The sequence below is a fragment of the Phyllobates terribilis genome, unplaced genomic scaffold (assembly GCF_046119375.1).
Source record: "Phyllobates terribilis strain yellow unplaced genomic scaffold, ASM4611937v1 Scaffold_7__3_contigs__length_470593459, whole genome shotgun sequence".
Lineage (NCBI taxonomy): Eukaryota > Metazoa > Chordata > Amphibia > Anura > Dendrobatidae > Phyllobates > Phyllobates terribilis.
In genome coordinates this window covers 426,993,374-427,008,986 of record NW_027362767.1, presented here as the reverse complement: position 1 = coordinate 427,008,986, position 15,613 = coordinate 426,993,374, and the positions used below count along the sequence as shown (strand labels likewise).

The following is a 15,613-nucleotide window of genomic DNA, read 5'->3' as shown; positions in this document are numbered from 1 at the left end:
GTGGGGGCGGCACTAAAGAGTTTAGTTATTTAGGCAATTGCCTGACATTGTTATTAGACCGATGTATGACACTGGTATGTAGACACTAAACATTACACCAAGTGGGGGGGATAACAAAATACAACGCGGGGCAGAGTGTAATACACCTTGTGTGACCAGACGCTTGTGTCACGCATGTCTCGTATATCATCTGTACACCCACCTGTCTTATACCCGTCCAAGAGGCTGGAAATAAAATCATGTGCGTTTGCTGCAATTGCCGCGTTCTCCACAGATGACTGAGGAACGTTCCCCAAACCGTAAGAGATATTGTCATCTAAGGGCCGGGCAGTGAGGACGGGCTCCTGACTCACCACGGACACCTGCAATGAAGGAGACGAGCTAAGACCGAGGACAGTGACGAACGTGAGCTGTCACCAGCGGCACATGATGATGGAGTCTGTCTCCAGTCTCGTTGCTCTGGCATCCATGGTGTGATGAAGAGTCAACAGCAATAAATCTGCATAAGCAATGTATGACCAACGAAACGGCCACCATGGTTTCCCCTTGACCGCCCCTTGTATGTCCTTAATGCTTCACATATGCTTCACTTTTGCAATTTCTTGTTTATTAAAATTTGCAACCGTTCTTGAGATATTAAACTTTTCTTTACATCTCATTACCTAGGAGACTGACCACCACAGCTGTCTAGTTTTTACAGCTACTGTCTAGTTTGTACTCTTTACTGTCTGTCTAGCACTGCGCTGAAAGTGGCCTGGATTTGGCGGTAACAGCGCGCTCCTGGACATCTTCAGTGCAGCGGTTACAAGCTCCATAGAAAAGAGCTTGTAAGCACTGCACCTTTGGCAGTGGTGGTCGGTCTCCTAGGTGACAAACTGTAAACAAACATGTTAATATCAGCTGCAAATTACTACCCAACAATGACCATCCATGAAAATGGGAATGATCCTTTACTTTAAGTAGTTATTTATTTTCATAATTACAAAGTATAATGAGGAGCATGCACTTTAGCTGTGGGTGGCTCCAATATCCCCTCGGACATGCACGCAGGGGGCTCACCATTCTGCGGTAATACTCGTTGTCGTATTCGGATACCGGCTTCCCGTCCAGGAGGATTTCTCCTCGTTGCGGTTGATAAAACTTCAGCAGCAGCTGCACCACGGTGGATTTACCAGAGTCACAAGCGCCAACCAAAGCCGTCACCTGCCCCTCACGTAGGTCAAAAGAGACATCCTAGAGGTTTATAACAATATGTATCAGTACGTATAGGAGTGTCACTTTTACAGCCAGAGATGAGAGTGAACATCTCTGGTTACTTCCGTACCTGTAGAGCCGGGGTGTCCTTCCTTTTCGGGTAGGCGAATGTGACATTCTTGAACTGGACGAGTCCTTTAAGATGAGTCGGCTTGAGGTTTCCTGGTGGTGGCAGCTGCGGAGTCCGGTCCATGTACTCAAACACTTTTTCAGATGATCCTACGGCTTTTTTAACATCTGGGTACATGCGCTGCAGCACCTAAATGATGAGACGAAGGGGGTTATCATAGGTCGGGATGGCAGGGCAGCAATGTCGCTTACAGATGCGGCATTCACCATCTCGATGGGCGGCTGCTACATTATATCTGAATGTTCAGCCTAACAGATAAATTAGTGTAGCGTCCTGAGGTGTGGAGATGGCGGCAGCTACGTCTGTCACATACAGTCATTTATTACTGATGCAGAATAGCGTCACAGTGATATCTCACCAACCAGGCGGAGGGTGATATAGCTGGAAATCAACGGTCTTTATAAATGGAAGATGGGTGGTGCACACGTCCCGGGATAACTGTAGATGTGACGGCATCGCTGCCGCTCGCCTTCTGATACCGTATATCAGGCTTAAACACTGTGCCCCATGGTGCCCACATCTCGCACTGCTCTTCTTCTGGGTAGTGCACTCCCTATACCAGGGGTGTGGAACCTTTTAGTCTGTCGAGGGCCATTTGGATATCTATAGCATCCTTCGGGGGCCGTACAAATTGTGGGTTAAATCTGCCCACAAAGTACGCCCTGACGCTGGCGTCAGGATGTAATCCTTCATTGCACGCGCCTCAGCGTTCAGTAGTGAACACTACATGTGCATGCTCACAGGGCAAGAAACTAAGGGGCCGGTGCCCGTCAAAACAAAGCTGCCGACCCAAGCACTGTGGTCCCCGGGAATCTGCCTGGGGGCCGGACTAAGGCCGTAAATGTCCCGCGGGCCTGAGGTTCCACACGCCCTATACCATACACACCATAAATGCAGCAGCGATCAGACCTCTATGGATGAGACCCCCTATATAGCAGCACATAGAGCTGTACGCCTTGCACAGTACCTCGTATACATGCAGCACATGAAGCCGCTCACCTCCACAGCCGACGTGAACTGCAGCTCGTACAGGACAAACGACACCAGCTCCCCTCCGCTGACCTCGCCGTACGTCACTAACCGGCCACCAAAGTACAGGATGGCCACCTTGAGCACGAGCCCGGACAGCTGTAGGGGAAACACTGAACATTAGTATCCTTATCTGTGACACCCCCACGTGTCACTGCTGGGTGGGTGCTGGATTTGTGGATTTCTTAGGTAAAGGCTCCTTTCTAGGACCCCTTTAAAGAGCTGAAAAGAGGGGCCACCGAGAGTCAGACCCCACTGATCTATTACTGATGTCCTATTTAATGGTACAAACCACTAGATAACCCACTCAATGGCTTAAAATGTTCTTTATCAGCAACTTATGACGTTATCCCTTCTCCACAGGACTGATCATGACTCGCTGATAGGTGGTATCCCACCGATGCCTCTGAAGTGGTGGACGCCTATTTATTCATTGTCTATGGGACTGCTAGCGAGTCAGGACGGAGCTATGGGGGAACTGTGGTAAGGTTTTTTTTAAAACCAGTTTGTGTCCTTTTTATAAATCATGGACAACCCCGGAGAACACCCAGCACTCACGCTGTTGGCCACTGAGTTGCAGCCGTAGGCCACGGCCTCCACCTTGTTGAGCGCGTAGGTGTCCTGCAGCTTGGACTCGTAGCGCTGACATTCCCCATCTTCATTAGCGAAGCTCCGCACTGTCTTCATGTTGGAGAAGATCTCCAGCGCCACCTGATTGGCTCCCGAGAGGGATTTCTGGACCTTAATAGCTAAACTCTGGGGAAAAGAAAGGACATTATCTGGCTGGTCTCCTCGTGGACGCAGACGTATGCTGCTTTTGCATGTCAGGGTGTATCCAGACATGGCAGCCGTGGCGATGCCCTTGGTGCACACTGGCAAATGCAGCAGATTTGTATTTGTACCCAAAGTTGCACCAAAGACAACGTCAGCTCGCCGCGCAAAAGTCATCACATAGCTACACAGATGGAAAATGAAAACGTTATGGGTCTTGGAATATGGTGACATAAACCCAAATATTATTTACAAAATTCTAAATATATTTTAGTCACTAAATATGTAAGAAAAATATGATCGATCTGACCCGGACCGTCACTTTGCTCTTTCAGTGTAACCACATAATATGAAGGAAACCTACAAAACAATGGTGGAATTGCGTTTTTTTTTTCTCACTATTTCACCGCACTTGGATTTTTTTCCCTATTTTTGGGTACATTATAAGGTAAAGTGAATGGAGTCATACCAAAGTACAACTCGTCCTGCAAAAAACAAGCCCCCAAAATAGGCATGTGATGAAAAAGAATGAAAACAGTTACAGCTCTTGGAAGAAGGCGAGCTACAAACTAAAGATCAAAATAAACCAAAAACGTTCAGTAAGGTGAAAGGTGAAGGAGTGTCAGGATCTCTGCCTGCAGTCAGTAAGTTCTGAATTGCAAGTAAGGGCTGCAACTGTAACAAACCCTCAGCAGTGTCACTGTCACATACTATCATAGGTCTCACCTGGGAAAAGGCTCCTGATAATTTTGGGACGATTGTGATCACCAGGAGGCAGAGCATGGTGAAGAGCGTCAGCTTAGCAGACAAGCTGAACATGAAGATGGCCAGGAATATCGCCCTCATCAGGTACCACATCAGCAGGCTGAGGTCCTCGCTCAGCGCCTCGCTCATGGCTGTGATGTCAGTCGTAAGACGAGATGTGATGTCACCTGGAAAGGAAGCGCCACGTTTAGGAGACAGGAAGCATCAGCGAGGCTCCGTCAGACGTCATCTGCGCGATCATCACCTGTGGACTCCGTGTCGAAGAAGGTGATGTCCTGCGTCAGGATGGTGCGCAGCAGCCTCCCCTGGGTCTGGGTGTGAACCAGGCTCATGGTGACGTTATACACACAGTCACAGAGAAACTCTGTCACAGCGCTGCACGCAACAAAATCACCATTACTAATAGGCAGGAAAACACAATGTACTATACAGAGAGCATGCGATACGCAGAACAGGCCGCGTGCACGAGACGCACCGACTATGGGAGGTGGAGAGACGATGCTGCAGTATCTCTGTGTCTGTGAGAAGAGGAGATGATGCTGCAGTATCTCTGTGTGAGAAGAGGAGATGATGCTACAGTATCTCTGTGTCTGTGAGAAGAGGAGATGATGCTGCAGTATCTCTGTGTCTGTGAGAAGAGGAGATGATGCTGCAGTATCTCTGTGTCTGTGAGAAGAGGAGATGGTGCTGCAGTATCTCTGTGTCTGTGAGAAGAGGAGATGATGCTGCAGTATCTCTGTGTGAGAAGAGGAGATGATGCTGCAGTATCTCTGTGTCTGTGAGAAGAGGAGATGATGCTGCAGTATCTCTGTGTGAGAAGAGGAGATGATGCTGCAGTATCTCTGTGTCTGTGAGAAGAGGAGATGATGCTGCAGTATCTCTGTGTGAGAAGAGGAGATGATGCTGCAGTATCTCTGTGTCTGTGAGAAGAGGAGATGGTGCTGCAGTATCTCTGTGTCTGTGAGAAGAGGAGATGGTGCTGCAGTATCTCTGTGTCTGTGAGAAGAGGAGATGACGCTGCAGTATCTCTGTGTCTGTGAGAAGAGGAGATGGTGCTGCAGTATCTCTGTGTGAGAAGAGGAGATGACGCTGCAGTATCTCTGTGTCTGTGAGAAGAGGAGATGATGCTGCAGTATCTCTGTGTGAGAAGAGGAGATGACGCTGCAGTATCTCTGTGTCTGTGAGAAGAGGAGATGATGCTGCAGTATCTCTGTGTCTGTGAGAAGAGGAGATGATGCTGCAGTATCTCTGTGTCTGTGGGAAGAGGAGATGATGCTGCAGTATCTCTGTGTCTGTGAGAAGAGGAGATGACGCTGCAGTATCTCTGTGTCTGTGAGAAGAGGAGACGATGCTGCAGTATCTCTGTGTCTGTGAGAAGAGGAGATGATGCTGCAGTATCTCTGTGTGAGAAGAGGAGATGATGCTGCAGTATCTCTGTGTCTGTGAGAAGAGGAGATGATGCTGCAGTATCTCTGTGTGAGAAGAGGAGATGATGCTGCAGTATCTCTGTGTGAGAAGAGGAGATGATGCTGCAGTATCTCTGTGTCTGTGAGAAGAGGAGATGATGCTGCAGTATCTCTGTGTCTGTGAGAAGAGGAGATGATGCTGCAGTATCTCTGTGTCTGTGAGAAGAGGAGATGATGCTGCAGTATCTCTGTGTCTGTGAGAAGAGGAGATGATGCTGCAGTATCTCTGTGTATGTGAGAAGAGGAGATGATGCTGCAGTATCTCTGTGTCTGTGAGAAGAGGAGATGATGCTGCAGTATCTCTGTGTCTGTGAGTAGAGGAGATGATGTTGCAGTATCTCTGTGTCTGTGGGAAGAGGAGATGGTGCTGCAGTATCTCTGTGTCTGTGGGAAGAGGAGATGGTGCTGCAGTATCTCTGAGTCTGTGAGAAGAGGAGATGATGCTGCAGTATCTCTGTGTCTGTGAGAAGAGGAGATGATGCTGCAGTATCTCTGTGTCTGTGAGAAGAGGAGATGGTGCTGCAGTATCTCTGAGTCTGTGAGAAGAGGAGATGATGCTGCAGTATCTCTGTGTCTGTGAGAAGAGGAGATGATGCTGCAGTATCTCTGAGTCTGTGAGAAGAGGAGATGACGCTGCAGTATCTCTGTGTCTGTGAGAAGAGGAGATGATGCTGCAGTATCTCTGTGTCTGTGAGAAGATGAGATGATGCTGCAGTATCTCTGTGTATGTGAGAAGAGGAGATGATGCTGCAGTATCTCTGTGTCTGTGAGAAGAGGAGATGATGCTGCAGTATCTCTGTGTCTGTGAGAACAGGAGATGATGCTGCAGTATCTCTGTGTCTGTGAGAAGAGGAGATGATGCTGCAGTATCTCTGTGTCTGTGAGAAGAGGAGATGATGCTGCATTATCTCTGTGTCTGTGAGAAGAGGAGATGATGCTGCAGTATCTCTGTGTCTGTGAGAAGAGGAGATGATGCTGCAGTATCTCTGTGTCTGTGAGAACAGGAGATGATGCTGCAGTATCTCTGTGTCTGTGAGAAGAGGAGATGATGCTGCAGTATCTCTGTGTCTGTGAGAAGAGGAGATGATGCTGCAGTATCTCTGTGTCTGTGAGAAGAGGAGATGATGCTGCAGTATCTCTGTGTCTGTGAGAAGAGGAGATGATGCTGCAGTATCTCTGTGTCTGTGAGAAGAGGAGATGATGCTGCAGTATCTCTGTGTCTGTGAGAAGAGGAGATGGTGCTGCAGTATCTCTGAGTCTGTGAGAAGAGGAGATGATGCTGCAGTATCTCTGTGTCTGTGAGAAGAGGAGATGATGCTGCAGTATCTCTGTGTCTGTGAGAAGAGGAGATGGTGCTGCAGTATCTCTGTGTCTGTGAGAAGAGGAGATGATGCTGCAGTATCTCTGAGTCTGTGAGAAGAGGAGATGACGCTGCAGTATCTCTGTGTCTGTGAGAAGAGGAGATGATGCTGCAGTATCTCTGTGTCTGTGAGAAGATGAGATGATGCTGCAGTATCTCTGTGTATGTGAGAAGAGGAGATGATGCTGCAGTATCTCTGTGTCTGTGAGAAGAGGAGATGATGCTGCAGTATCTCTGTGTCTGTGAGAACAGGAGATGATGCTGCAGTATCTCTGTGTCTGTGAGAAGAGGAGATGATGCTGCAGTATCTCTGTGTCTGTGAGAAGAGGAGATGATGCTGCATTATCTCTGTGTCTGTGAGAAGAGGAGATGATGCTGCAGTATCTCTGTGTCTGTGAGAAGAGGAGATGATGCTGCAGTATCTCTGTGTCTGTGAGAACAGGAGATGATGCTGCAGTATCTCTGTGTCTGTGAGAAGAGGAGATGATGCTGCAGTATCTCTGTGTCTGTGAGAAGAGGAGATGATGCTGCAGTATCTCTGTGTCTGTGAGAAGAGGAGATGATGCTGCAGTATCTCTGTGTCTGTGAGAAGAGGAGATGATGCTGCAGTATCTCTGTGTATGTGAGAAGAGGAGATGGTGCTGCAGTATCTCTGTGTCTGTGAGAAGAGGAGATGATGCTGCAGTATCTCTGTGTATGTGAGAAGAGGAGATGATGCTGCAGTATCTCTGTGTGAGAAGAGGAGATGATGCTGCAGTATCTCTGTGTGAGAAGAGGAGATGGTGCTGCAGTATCTCTGTGTATGTGAGAAGAGGAGATGATGCTGCAGTATCTCTGTGTATGTGAGAAGAGGAGATGATGCTGCATTATCTCTGTGTCTGTGAGAAGAGGAGATGATGCTGCAGTATCTCTGTGTCTGTGAGAAGAGGAGATGATGCTGCAGTATCTCTGTGTATGTGAGAAGAGGAGATGATGCTGCATTATCTCTGTGTCTGTGAGAAGAGGAGATGATGCTGCAGTATCTCTGTGTCTGTGAGAAGAGGAGATGGTGCTGCAGTATCTCTGTGTCTGTGAGAAGAGGAGATGATGCTGCAGTATCTCTGTGTCTGTGGGAAGAGGAGATGATGCTGCAGTATCTCTGTGTCTGTGAGAAGAGGAGATGACGCTGCAGTATCTCTGTGTCTGTGAGAAGAGGAGATGATGCTGCAGTATCTCTGTGTCTGTGGGAAGAGGAGATGATGCTGCAGTATCTCTGTGTCTGTGAGAAGAGGAGATGATGCTGCAGTATCTCTGTGTCTGTGGGAAGAGGAGATGACGCTGCAGTATCTCTGTGTCTGTGAGAAGAGGAGATGATGCTGCAGTATCTCTGTGTATGTGAGAAGAGGAGATGATGCTGCATTATCTCTGTGTCTGTGAGAAGAGGAGATGATGCTGCAGTATCTCTGTGTCTGTGAGAAGAGGAGATGGTGCTGCAGTATCTCTGTGTCTGTGAGAAGAGGAGATGATGCTGCAGTATCTCTGTGTCTGTGGGAAGAGGAGATGACGCTGCAGTATCTCTGTGTCTGTGAGAAGAGGAGATGGTGCTGCAGTATCTCTGTGTCTGTGAGAAGAGGAGATGATGCTGCAGTATCTCTGTGTCTGTGAGAAGAGGAGATGATGCTGCAGTATCTCTGTGTCTGTGAGAAGAGGAGATGATGCTGCAGTATCTCTGTGTCTGTGAGAAGAGGAGATGATGCTGCAGTATCTCTGTGTCTGTGAGAAGAGGAGATGATGCTGCAGTATCTCTGTGTCTGTGAGAAGAGGAGATGGTGCTGCAGTATCTCTGTGTCTGTGAGAAGAGGAGATGACGCTGCAGTATCTCTGTGTATGTGAGAAGAGGAGATGATGCTGCATTATCTCTGTGTCTGTGAGAAGAGGAGATGATGCTGCAGTATCTCTGTGTCTGTGAGAAGAGGAGATGATGCTGCAGTATCTCTGTGTATGTGAGAAGAGGAGATGATGCTGCAGTATCTCTGTGTCTGTGAGAAGAGGAGATGATGCTGCAGTATCTCTGTGTATGTGAGAAGAGGAGATGATGCTGCAGTATCTCTGTGTCTGTGAGAAGAGGAGATGACGCTGCAGTATCTCTGTGTCTGTGAGAAGAGGAGATGACGCTGCAGTATCTCTGTGTATGTGAGAAGAGGAGATGATGCTGCATTATCTCTGTGTCTGTGAGAAGAGGAGATGATGCTGCAGTATCTCTGTGTCTGTGAGAAGAGGAGATGGTGCTGCAGTATCTCTGTGTCTGTGAGAAGAGGAGATGATGCTGCAGTATCTCTGTGTCTGTGGGAAGAGGAGATGACGCTGCAGTATCTCTGTGTCTGTGAGAAGAGGAGATGGTGCTGCAGTATCTCTGTGTCTGTGAGAAGAGGAGATGGTGCTGCAGTATCTCTGTGTCTGTGAGAAGAGGAGATGATGCTGCAGTATCTCTGTGTCTGTGAGAAGAGGAGATGGTGCTGCAGTATCTCTGTGTCTGTGAGAAGAGGAGATGATGCTGCAGTATCTCTGTGTCTGTGAGAAGAGGAGATGATGCTGCAGTATCTCTGTGTCTGTGAGAAGAGGAGATGGTGCTGCAGTATCTCTGTGTCTGTGAGAAGAGGAGATGACGCTGCAGTATCTCTGTGTATGTGAGAAGAGGAGATGATGCTGCATTATCTCTGTGTCTGTGAGAAGAGGAGATGATGCTGCAGTATCTCTGTGTCTGTGAGAAGAGGAGATGATGCTGCAGTATCTCTGTGTATGTGAGAAGAGGAGATGATGCTGCAGTATCTCTGTGTCTGTGAGTAGAGGAGATGATGCTGCAGTATCTCTGTGTCTGTGAGAAGAGGAGATGATGCTGCAGTATCTCTGTGTATGTGAGAAGAGGAGATGATGCTGCAGTATCTCTGTGTCTGTGAGAAGAGGAGATGACGCTGCAGTATCTCTGTGTCTGTGAGAAGAGGAGATGATGCTGCAGTATCTCTGTGTCTGTGAGAAGAGGAGATGATGCTGCAGTATCTCTGTGTCTGTGAGAAGAGGAGATGATGCTGCAGTATCTCTGTGTCTGTGAGAAGAGGAGATGACGCTGCAGTATCTCTGTGTCTGTGAGAAGAGGAGATGATGCTGCAGTATCTCTGTGTCTGTGAGAAGAGGAGATGATGCTGCAGTATCTCTGTGTCTGTGAGAAGAGGAGATGATGCTGCAGTATCTCTGTGTATGTGAGAAGAGGAGATGATGCTGCAGTATCTCTGTGTCTGTGAGAAGAGGAGATGACGCTGCAGTATCTCTGTGTCTGTGAGAAGAGGAGATGATGCTGCAGTATCTCTGTGTCTGTGAGAAGAGGAGATGATGCTGCAGTATCTCTGTGTCTGTGAGAAGAGGAGATGATGCTGCAGTATCTCTGTGTATGTGAGAAGAGGAGATGATGCTGCAGTATCTCTGTGTCTGTGAGAAGAGGAGATGACGCTGCAGTATCTCTGTGTCTGTGAGAAGAGGAGATGACGCTGCAGTATCTCTGTGTCTGTGGGAAGAGGAGATGATGCTGCAGTATCTCTGTGTCTGTGAGAAGAGGAGATGATGCTGCAGTATCTCTGTGTCTGTGAGAAGAGGAGATGACGCTGCAGTATCTCTGTGTCTGTGAGAAGAGGAGATGGTGCTGCAGTATCTCTGTGTCTGTGAGAAGAGGAGATGGTGCTGCAGTATCTCTGTGTCTGTGAGAAGAGGAGATGATGCTGCAGTATCTCTGTGTCTGTGAGAAGAGGAGATGGTGCTGCAGTATCTCTGTGTCTGTGAGAAGAGGAGATGGTGCTGCAGTATCTCTGTGTCTGTGAGAAGAGGAGATGATGCTGCAGTATCTCTGTGTCTGTGAGAAGAGGAGATGGTGCTGCAGTATCTCTGTGTCTGTGAGAAGAGGAGATGGTGCTGCAGTATCTCTGTGTCTGTGAGAAGAGGAGATGATGCTGCAGTATCTCTGTGTCTGTGAGAAGAGGAGATGATGCTGCAGTATCTCTGTGTCTGTGAGAAGAGGAGATGACGCTGCAGTATCTCTGTGTCTGTGAGAAGAGGAGATGGTGCTGCAGTATCTCTGTGTCTGTGAGAAGAGGAGATGATGCTGCAGTATCTCTGTGTCTGTGAGAAGAGGAGATGACGCTGCAGTATCTCTGTGTCTGTGAGAAGAGGAGATGGTGCTGCAGTATCTCTGTGTCTGTGAGAAGAGGAGATGACGCTGCAGTATCTCTGTGTATGTGAGAAGAGGAGATGATGCTGCAGTATCTTTGTGTATGTGAGAAGAGGAGATGATGCTGCAGTATCTCTGTGTATGTGAGAAGAGGAGATGATGCTGCAGTATCTCTGTGTCTGTGAGAAGAGGAGATGATGCTGCAGTATCTCTGTGTGAGAAGAGGAGATGATGCTGCAGTATCTCTGTGTCTGTGAGAAGAGGAGATGATGCTGCAGTATCTCTGTGTATGTGAGAAGAGGAGATGATGCTGCAGTATCTCTGTGTATGTGAGAAGAGGAGATGATGCTGCAGTATCTCTATGTATGTGAGAAGAGGAGATGATGCTGCAGTATCTCTGTGTATGTGAGAAGAGGAGATGACGCTGCAGTATCTCTGTGTCTGTGAGAAGAGGAGATGACGCTGCAGTATCTCTGTGTCTGTGAGAAGAGGAGATGGTGCTGCAGTATCTCTGTGTCTGTGAGAAGAGGAGATGATGCTGCAGTATCTCTGTGTCTGTGAGAAGAGGAGATGATGCTGCAGTATCTCTATGTATGTGAGAAGAGGAGATGGTGCTGCAGTATCTCTGTGTCTGTGAGAAGAGGAGATGATGCTGCAGTATCTCTATGTATGTGAGAAGAGGAGATGGTGCTGCAGTATCTCTGTGTCTGTGAGAAGAGGAGATGATGCTGCAGTATCTCTGTGTCTGTGAGAAGAGGAGATGATGCTGCAGTATCTCTGTGTCTGTGAGAAGAGGAGATGGTGCTGCAGTATCTCTGTGTCTGTGAGAAGAGGAGATGATGCTGCAGTATCTCTGTGTCTGTGAGAAGAGGAGATGATGCTGCAGTATCTCTATGTATGTGAGAAGAGGAGATGGTGCTGCAGTATCTCTGTGTCTGTGAGAAGAGGAGATGATGCTGCAGTATCTCTATGTATGTGAGAAGAGGAGATGGTGCTGCAGTATCTCTGTGTCTGTGAGAAGAGGAGATGATGCTGCAGTATCTCTGTGTGAGAAGAGGAGATGATGCTGCAGTATCTCTGTGTCTGTGAGAAGAGGAGATGATGCTGCAGTATCTCTGTGTCTGTGAGAAGAGGAGATGATGCTGCAGTATCTCTGTGTCTGTGAGAAGAGGAGATGATGCTGCAGTATCTCTGTGTCTGTGAGAAGAGGAGATGATGCTGCAGTATCTCTGTGTGAGAAGAGGAGATGATGCTGCAGTATCTCTGTGTCTGTGAGAAGAGGAGATGATGCTGCAGTATCTCTGTGTCTGTGAGAAGAGGAGATGACGCTGCAGTATCTCTGTGTATGTGAGAAGAGGAGATGATGCTGCAGTATCTCTGTGTCTGTGAGAGGGGAGATGGGGAGAAGAGGAGATGATGCTACACAATCAACATCAGTGTCGTCACCTGCAGAGTGTGATCAGACTTATCGCCATGATGGAGTTCCAGAATATGGAGGGATCTTTCTTCTCCTGGATCCAGTCTGTCATCTTTCCTGTATACGATGGCAAAACCATTTCACCTGGTACATGGGACACATGAAGCCACACGTTATAATCATGGAGCGATCATCCATCATACTGGACTCTACATACAGTAATCTGAATCTGTCCTAGGTGAGGGGATTGTCCAGTATCTCTGTTAGAAAGGATCCTTGATAATATGACAATGTTGGACCTAAGCGATCAGCTGGGTTCAATGCATAATTCTAAGTGTTTAATTTCTCTGCAGCGCCCCTACAGGATAAATGAAGCATTACACAGGTTCAGTTCAAGTGAATGGATTGTCTGTGTAAAACGCGGATCCTCCAGATCAAGAGCTGCTCTATGTAACCACTCCGTACCCCGAACGATTAGGGTCCTGAACAGAGGACCCCCTTATTTAGTCAAAATTCCTCAACAGTTTGTATGGAAATGTCTTTTATAAACTGGACAATGGCTTTAACCCCTTCCAGCTCTATGACATATATATTAATAGGAGACCATTATTTTCACTATACACTATATTGTACAAGTGATCCAACAATGCCACAGGTTCAATTCCACTAAGCGGACTAGAAAATAAAGTAAGAAAAAAGTATTTGAAAATAGTAAAGAAATAAAAATAAAACATAAAACTTTATATCGCCCACTTTCCTCAATTAAAAATAAAGAAACTAAAAAAATAAAAATATTTGTTATCATCACATGAGGAAAAGTCAGATCTATCAAAATCTAACATTATTTAACCCATTAGGTAAATGAAAGAAAATAGATAAAAAAAATCTAAAAGCCAGAATTACTGTTATTAAAAATGCAATAAAAAGTGATCAAAACATCATAAATACCCCAGTATGGCACCAATAAAAGCTGCAGATTGCCACCCAAAATAACTTTTTTTTCCCCATTTTTTACTACATTATGTGGTAAAATGAAGGGTGTCATTCAAAACTAGAACTTGTCCTGCAAAAACCAAGCCCTCGTGTGGCTGTGGGGACAGAAAAGAAAAAAGGTTTGGCTCTTGGAAAAAAAAAACGAAAACGCAAAAATGAAAATTGACTGCGTCCCTAAGAAACTGAGGGGTAGACACCAGAGAACAATACTCACTCCATGAAGACAGCACCAGAAACACGGACACCCACAGGAACCGCCAGCCATAGGGCCTCAGGAGGTCGAGTAGCCTCCACACTGAGGCCGACGACTCCGCCTCGTCCTCCTCGTCTTCATCCTCCAGGAAGAGCTGGTGCCAGACGAGGGTGGACGTCACCGTGATCAGGTACGAGTAGAAGAACAGGTCCGCGTGCCCCGATCGGTGCAGGAGGCCGGCGCTGGCCCGTGGTAACAGAACAGCAGTGATGGTCGCACAACATGGCACCAGCAGGGTGAGGACGGCAGAGGACAGCAGCAATGGATTCCCCTGTAACCAGGGGGGCAGTTTTGATATTCGGCCCACTGCACGAACGCCAAGCATCAAGACGACCAGTCGTACCAGGCCCAGTGCCCATGTCTGGAGGAGGTTTGGGGGCAAAAGAAGGGTCAGCAGGTGTAGAGTGGCATAGTCCACCCCGAAGAGGCAGCACAATGAGTAGACGGGATGCATCGCCTGATAACAGAGAGAAAATAGCACAAATAAGGCTGTGATTATGTCACTATAGTGGAATATAGTTAACGAAGGTGTCATGGAGGGACAGAGGGAGCCGTCTCCTTCTGACTCACCGCCTAGATGCTGCGGTCAGCTCTTACTGCAGAATCTAAGGGGTTTAATGTCCAAAACCAGTGCCGGCTGTATAATACAGCCCACAGACACGCTATTACGTCACAGGACTGTGTGATAGTACGTCACAAAAAGGGGATAAAAAGGGCATTTGATGCATTATACATATGAGGCGATTATTGAGGTGATTGAGTGATCACAGGTACAAGTACTAAAAAGAGATGTAAAAAGAATAGCTAAAATATTAAAAAAAAATGAAAAAAATCAACATTCATGTCACAAAACGTAAAAAAATAGAGCTTTAGCAAAAAGATTTGCAGGACCCCAGTCCTAGCAGTCACATTGGTGGTCCTTGGCCACCAGACCCGAGTCCTGTGTACCTCCTACTACCTGCCGGCATGACGCATTTTCTGGTGTGAGCTTGGCGTCATGTCATGACATCTCCGGCCGATCAATCAGAGGAGCCGTGGATGCCAGGAGGTCACTGAACTGGTGGCTAAGGACCACCAAGGTGACTGCTGGGACCACCAACATGACCGCTGGTGAAAACCAACTTGACGGCTGAGAGCACTAATGTGACCACTGGGACCACCAACATGACTGCTGGGACCACCAACGTAACCTCTGGGACCACCAATGTGACCACTGGGACCACCACGTGATCGCTGGGACCACCACGTGATCACTGGGACCATCAACATGACCTCTGGGACCACCAATGTGACCTCTGGGACCACCAATGTGACCGCTGAGACTACCAATGTGACCTCTGAGACCACCAATGTGACCGCTGAGACCACCAACGTGACCTCTGGGACCACCAATGTGACCGCTGGGACCACCAATGTGACCTCTGGGACCACAAATACATCTGACACCGCCACAGCTCCTCCTAATAAAGTATTAATATAATAACCGACCAGATCAACTCCCCCCCACAAAAATGGAATAAAGAGATGGGAAAGTTTCAAGGACCCCAAAATGGTGCAAAGAAAAACAGCAAAAAAATAAATAAAATGCATAAATGCGGCCTCACCAGACAGTGTGAACCGGCACCAGGCTGATGTCCGGCGCTCGCTCGCTCGGTGCGATCCTCTCCGCCTCTGATCCGATGTGATCTGCTGTCAGGACACAGAAACCCCCGGCTGCTGTTCCCGGAATCGCGGCATCAACAGGAGATCGAAAGTGAAAGCTGCGGCTAATGTAATACAATAATAGCACGGGGCGGCCCCACAGCCCGAGCCCCGACACCCGAACACCCAGACACCGACACCCGGGCGCAGACACCCGCAGGACCCCGGCTCAGCCGCAGCATCCGGGCGACAGCGCTGAAGATTCGGGCGCAGAAACTCCGCGGAGAGGGCGCAGTGAGTACAGACAGTGAGCACTACAACTCCCAGCAGGGTCACCCT

At 47.9% G+C, this 15,613-nt stretch overlaps 2 protein-coding genes across 9 annotated transcripts in view; one reads left to right on the top strand and one right to left on the bottom strand.

The window, feature by feature from the left end:
- TAP1 (transporter 1, ATP binding cassette subfamily B member) overlaps positions 1–15,613 on the bottom strand; it is a 26,226-nt gene that overhangs the window by 9,458 nt on the left and 1,155 nt on the right. For 4 of the 8 annotated variants that reach the window (XM_073641916.1, XM_073641913.1, XM_073641915.1 and 1 more), the window contains 10 exons: positions 15,238–15,349; positions 13,595–14,090; positions 12,417–12,531; positions 4,194–4,324; positions 3,911–4,116; positions 2,972–3,169; positions 2,384–2,512; positions 1,325–1,513; positions 1,060–1,233; positions 203–362 (listed from right to left, as the gene is read on the bottom strand). In XM_073641916.1, the coding sequence (XP_073498017.1) occupies positions 203–362; positions 1,060–1,233; positions 1,325–1,513; positions 2,384–2,512; positions 2,972–3,169; positions 3,911–4,116; positions 4,194–4,324; positions 12,417–12,531; positions 13,595–14,087 (1,795 nt within the window). In that variant the 5' untranslated portion in view covers positions 14,088–14,090; positions 15,238–15,349. The remainder of the gene's footprint in view (positions 1–202; positions 363–1,059; positions 1,234–1,324; positions 1,514–2,383; positions 2,513–2,971; positions 3,170–3,910; positions 4,117–4,193; positions 4,325–12,416; positions 12,532–13,594; positions 14,091–15,237; positions 15,350–15,613) is intronic. The other 4 variants (XM_073641917.1, XM_073641914.1, XM_073641919.1 and 1 more) reach the window with 2 other exon arrangements.
- The window catches only part of TAP2 (transporter 2, ATP binding cassette subfamily B member), an 18,294-nt gene continuing 17,913 nt past the window's right edge, over positions 15,233–15,613 (top strand). The window contains 1 exon segment of the mRNA XM_073641921.1: positions 15,233–15,568. The gene's annotated coding sequence lies outside the window, so the exon portion shown is untranslated.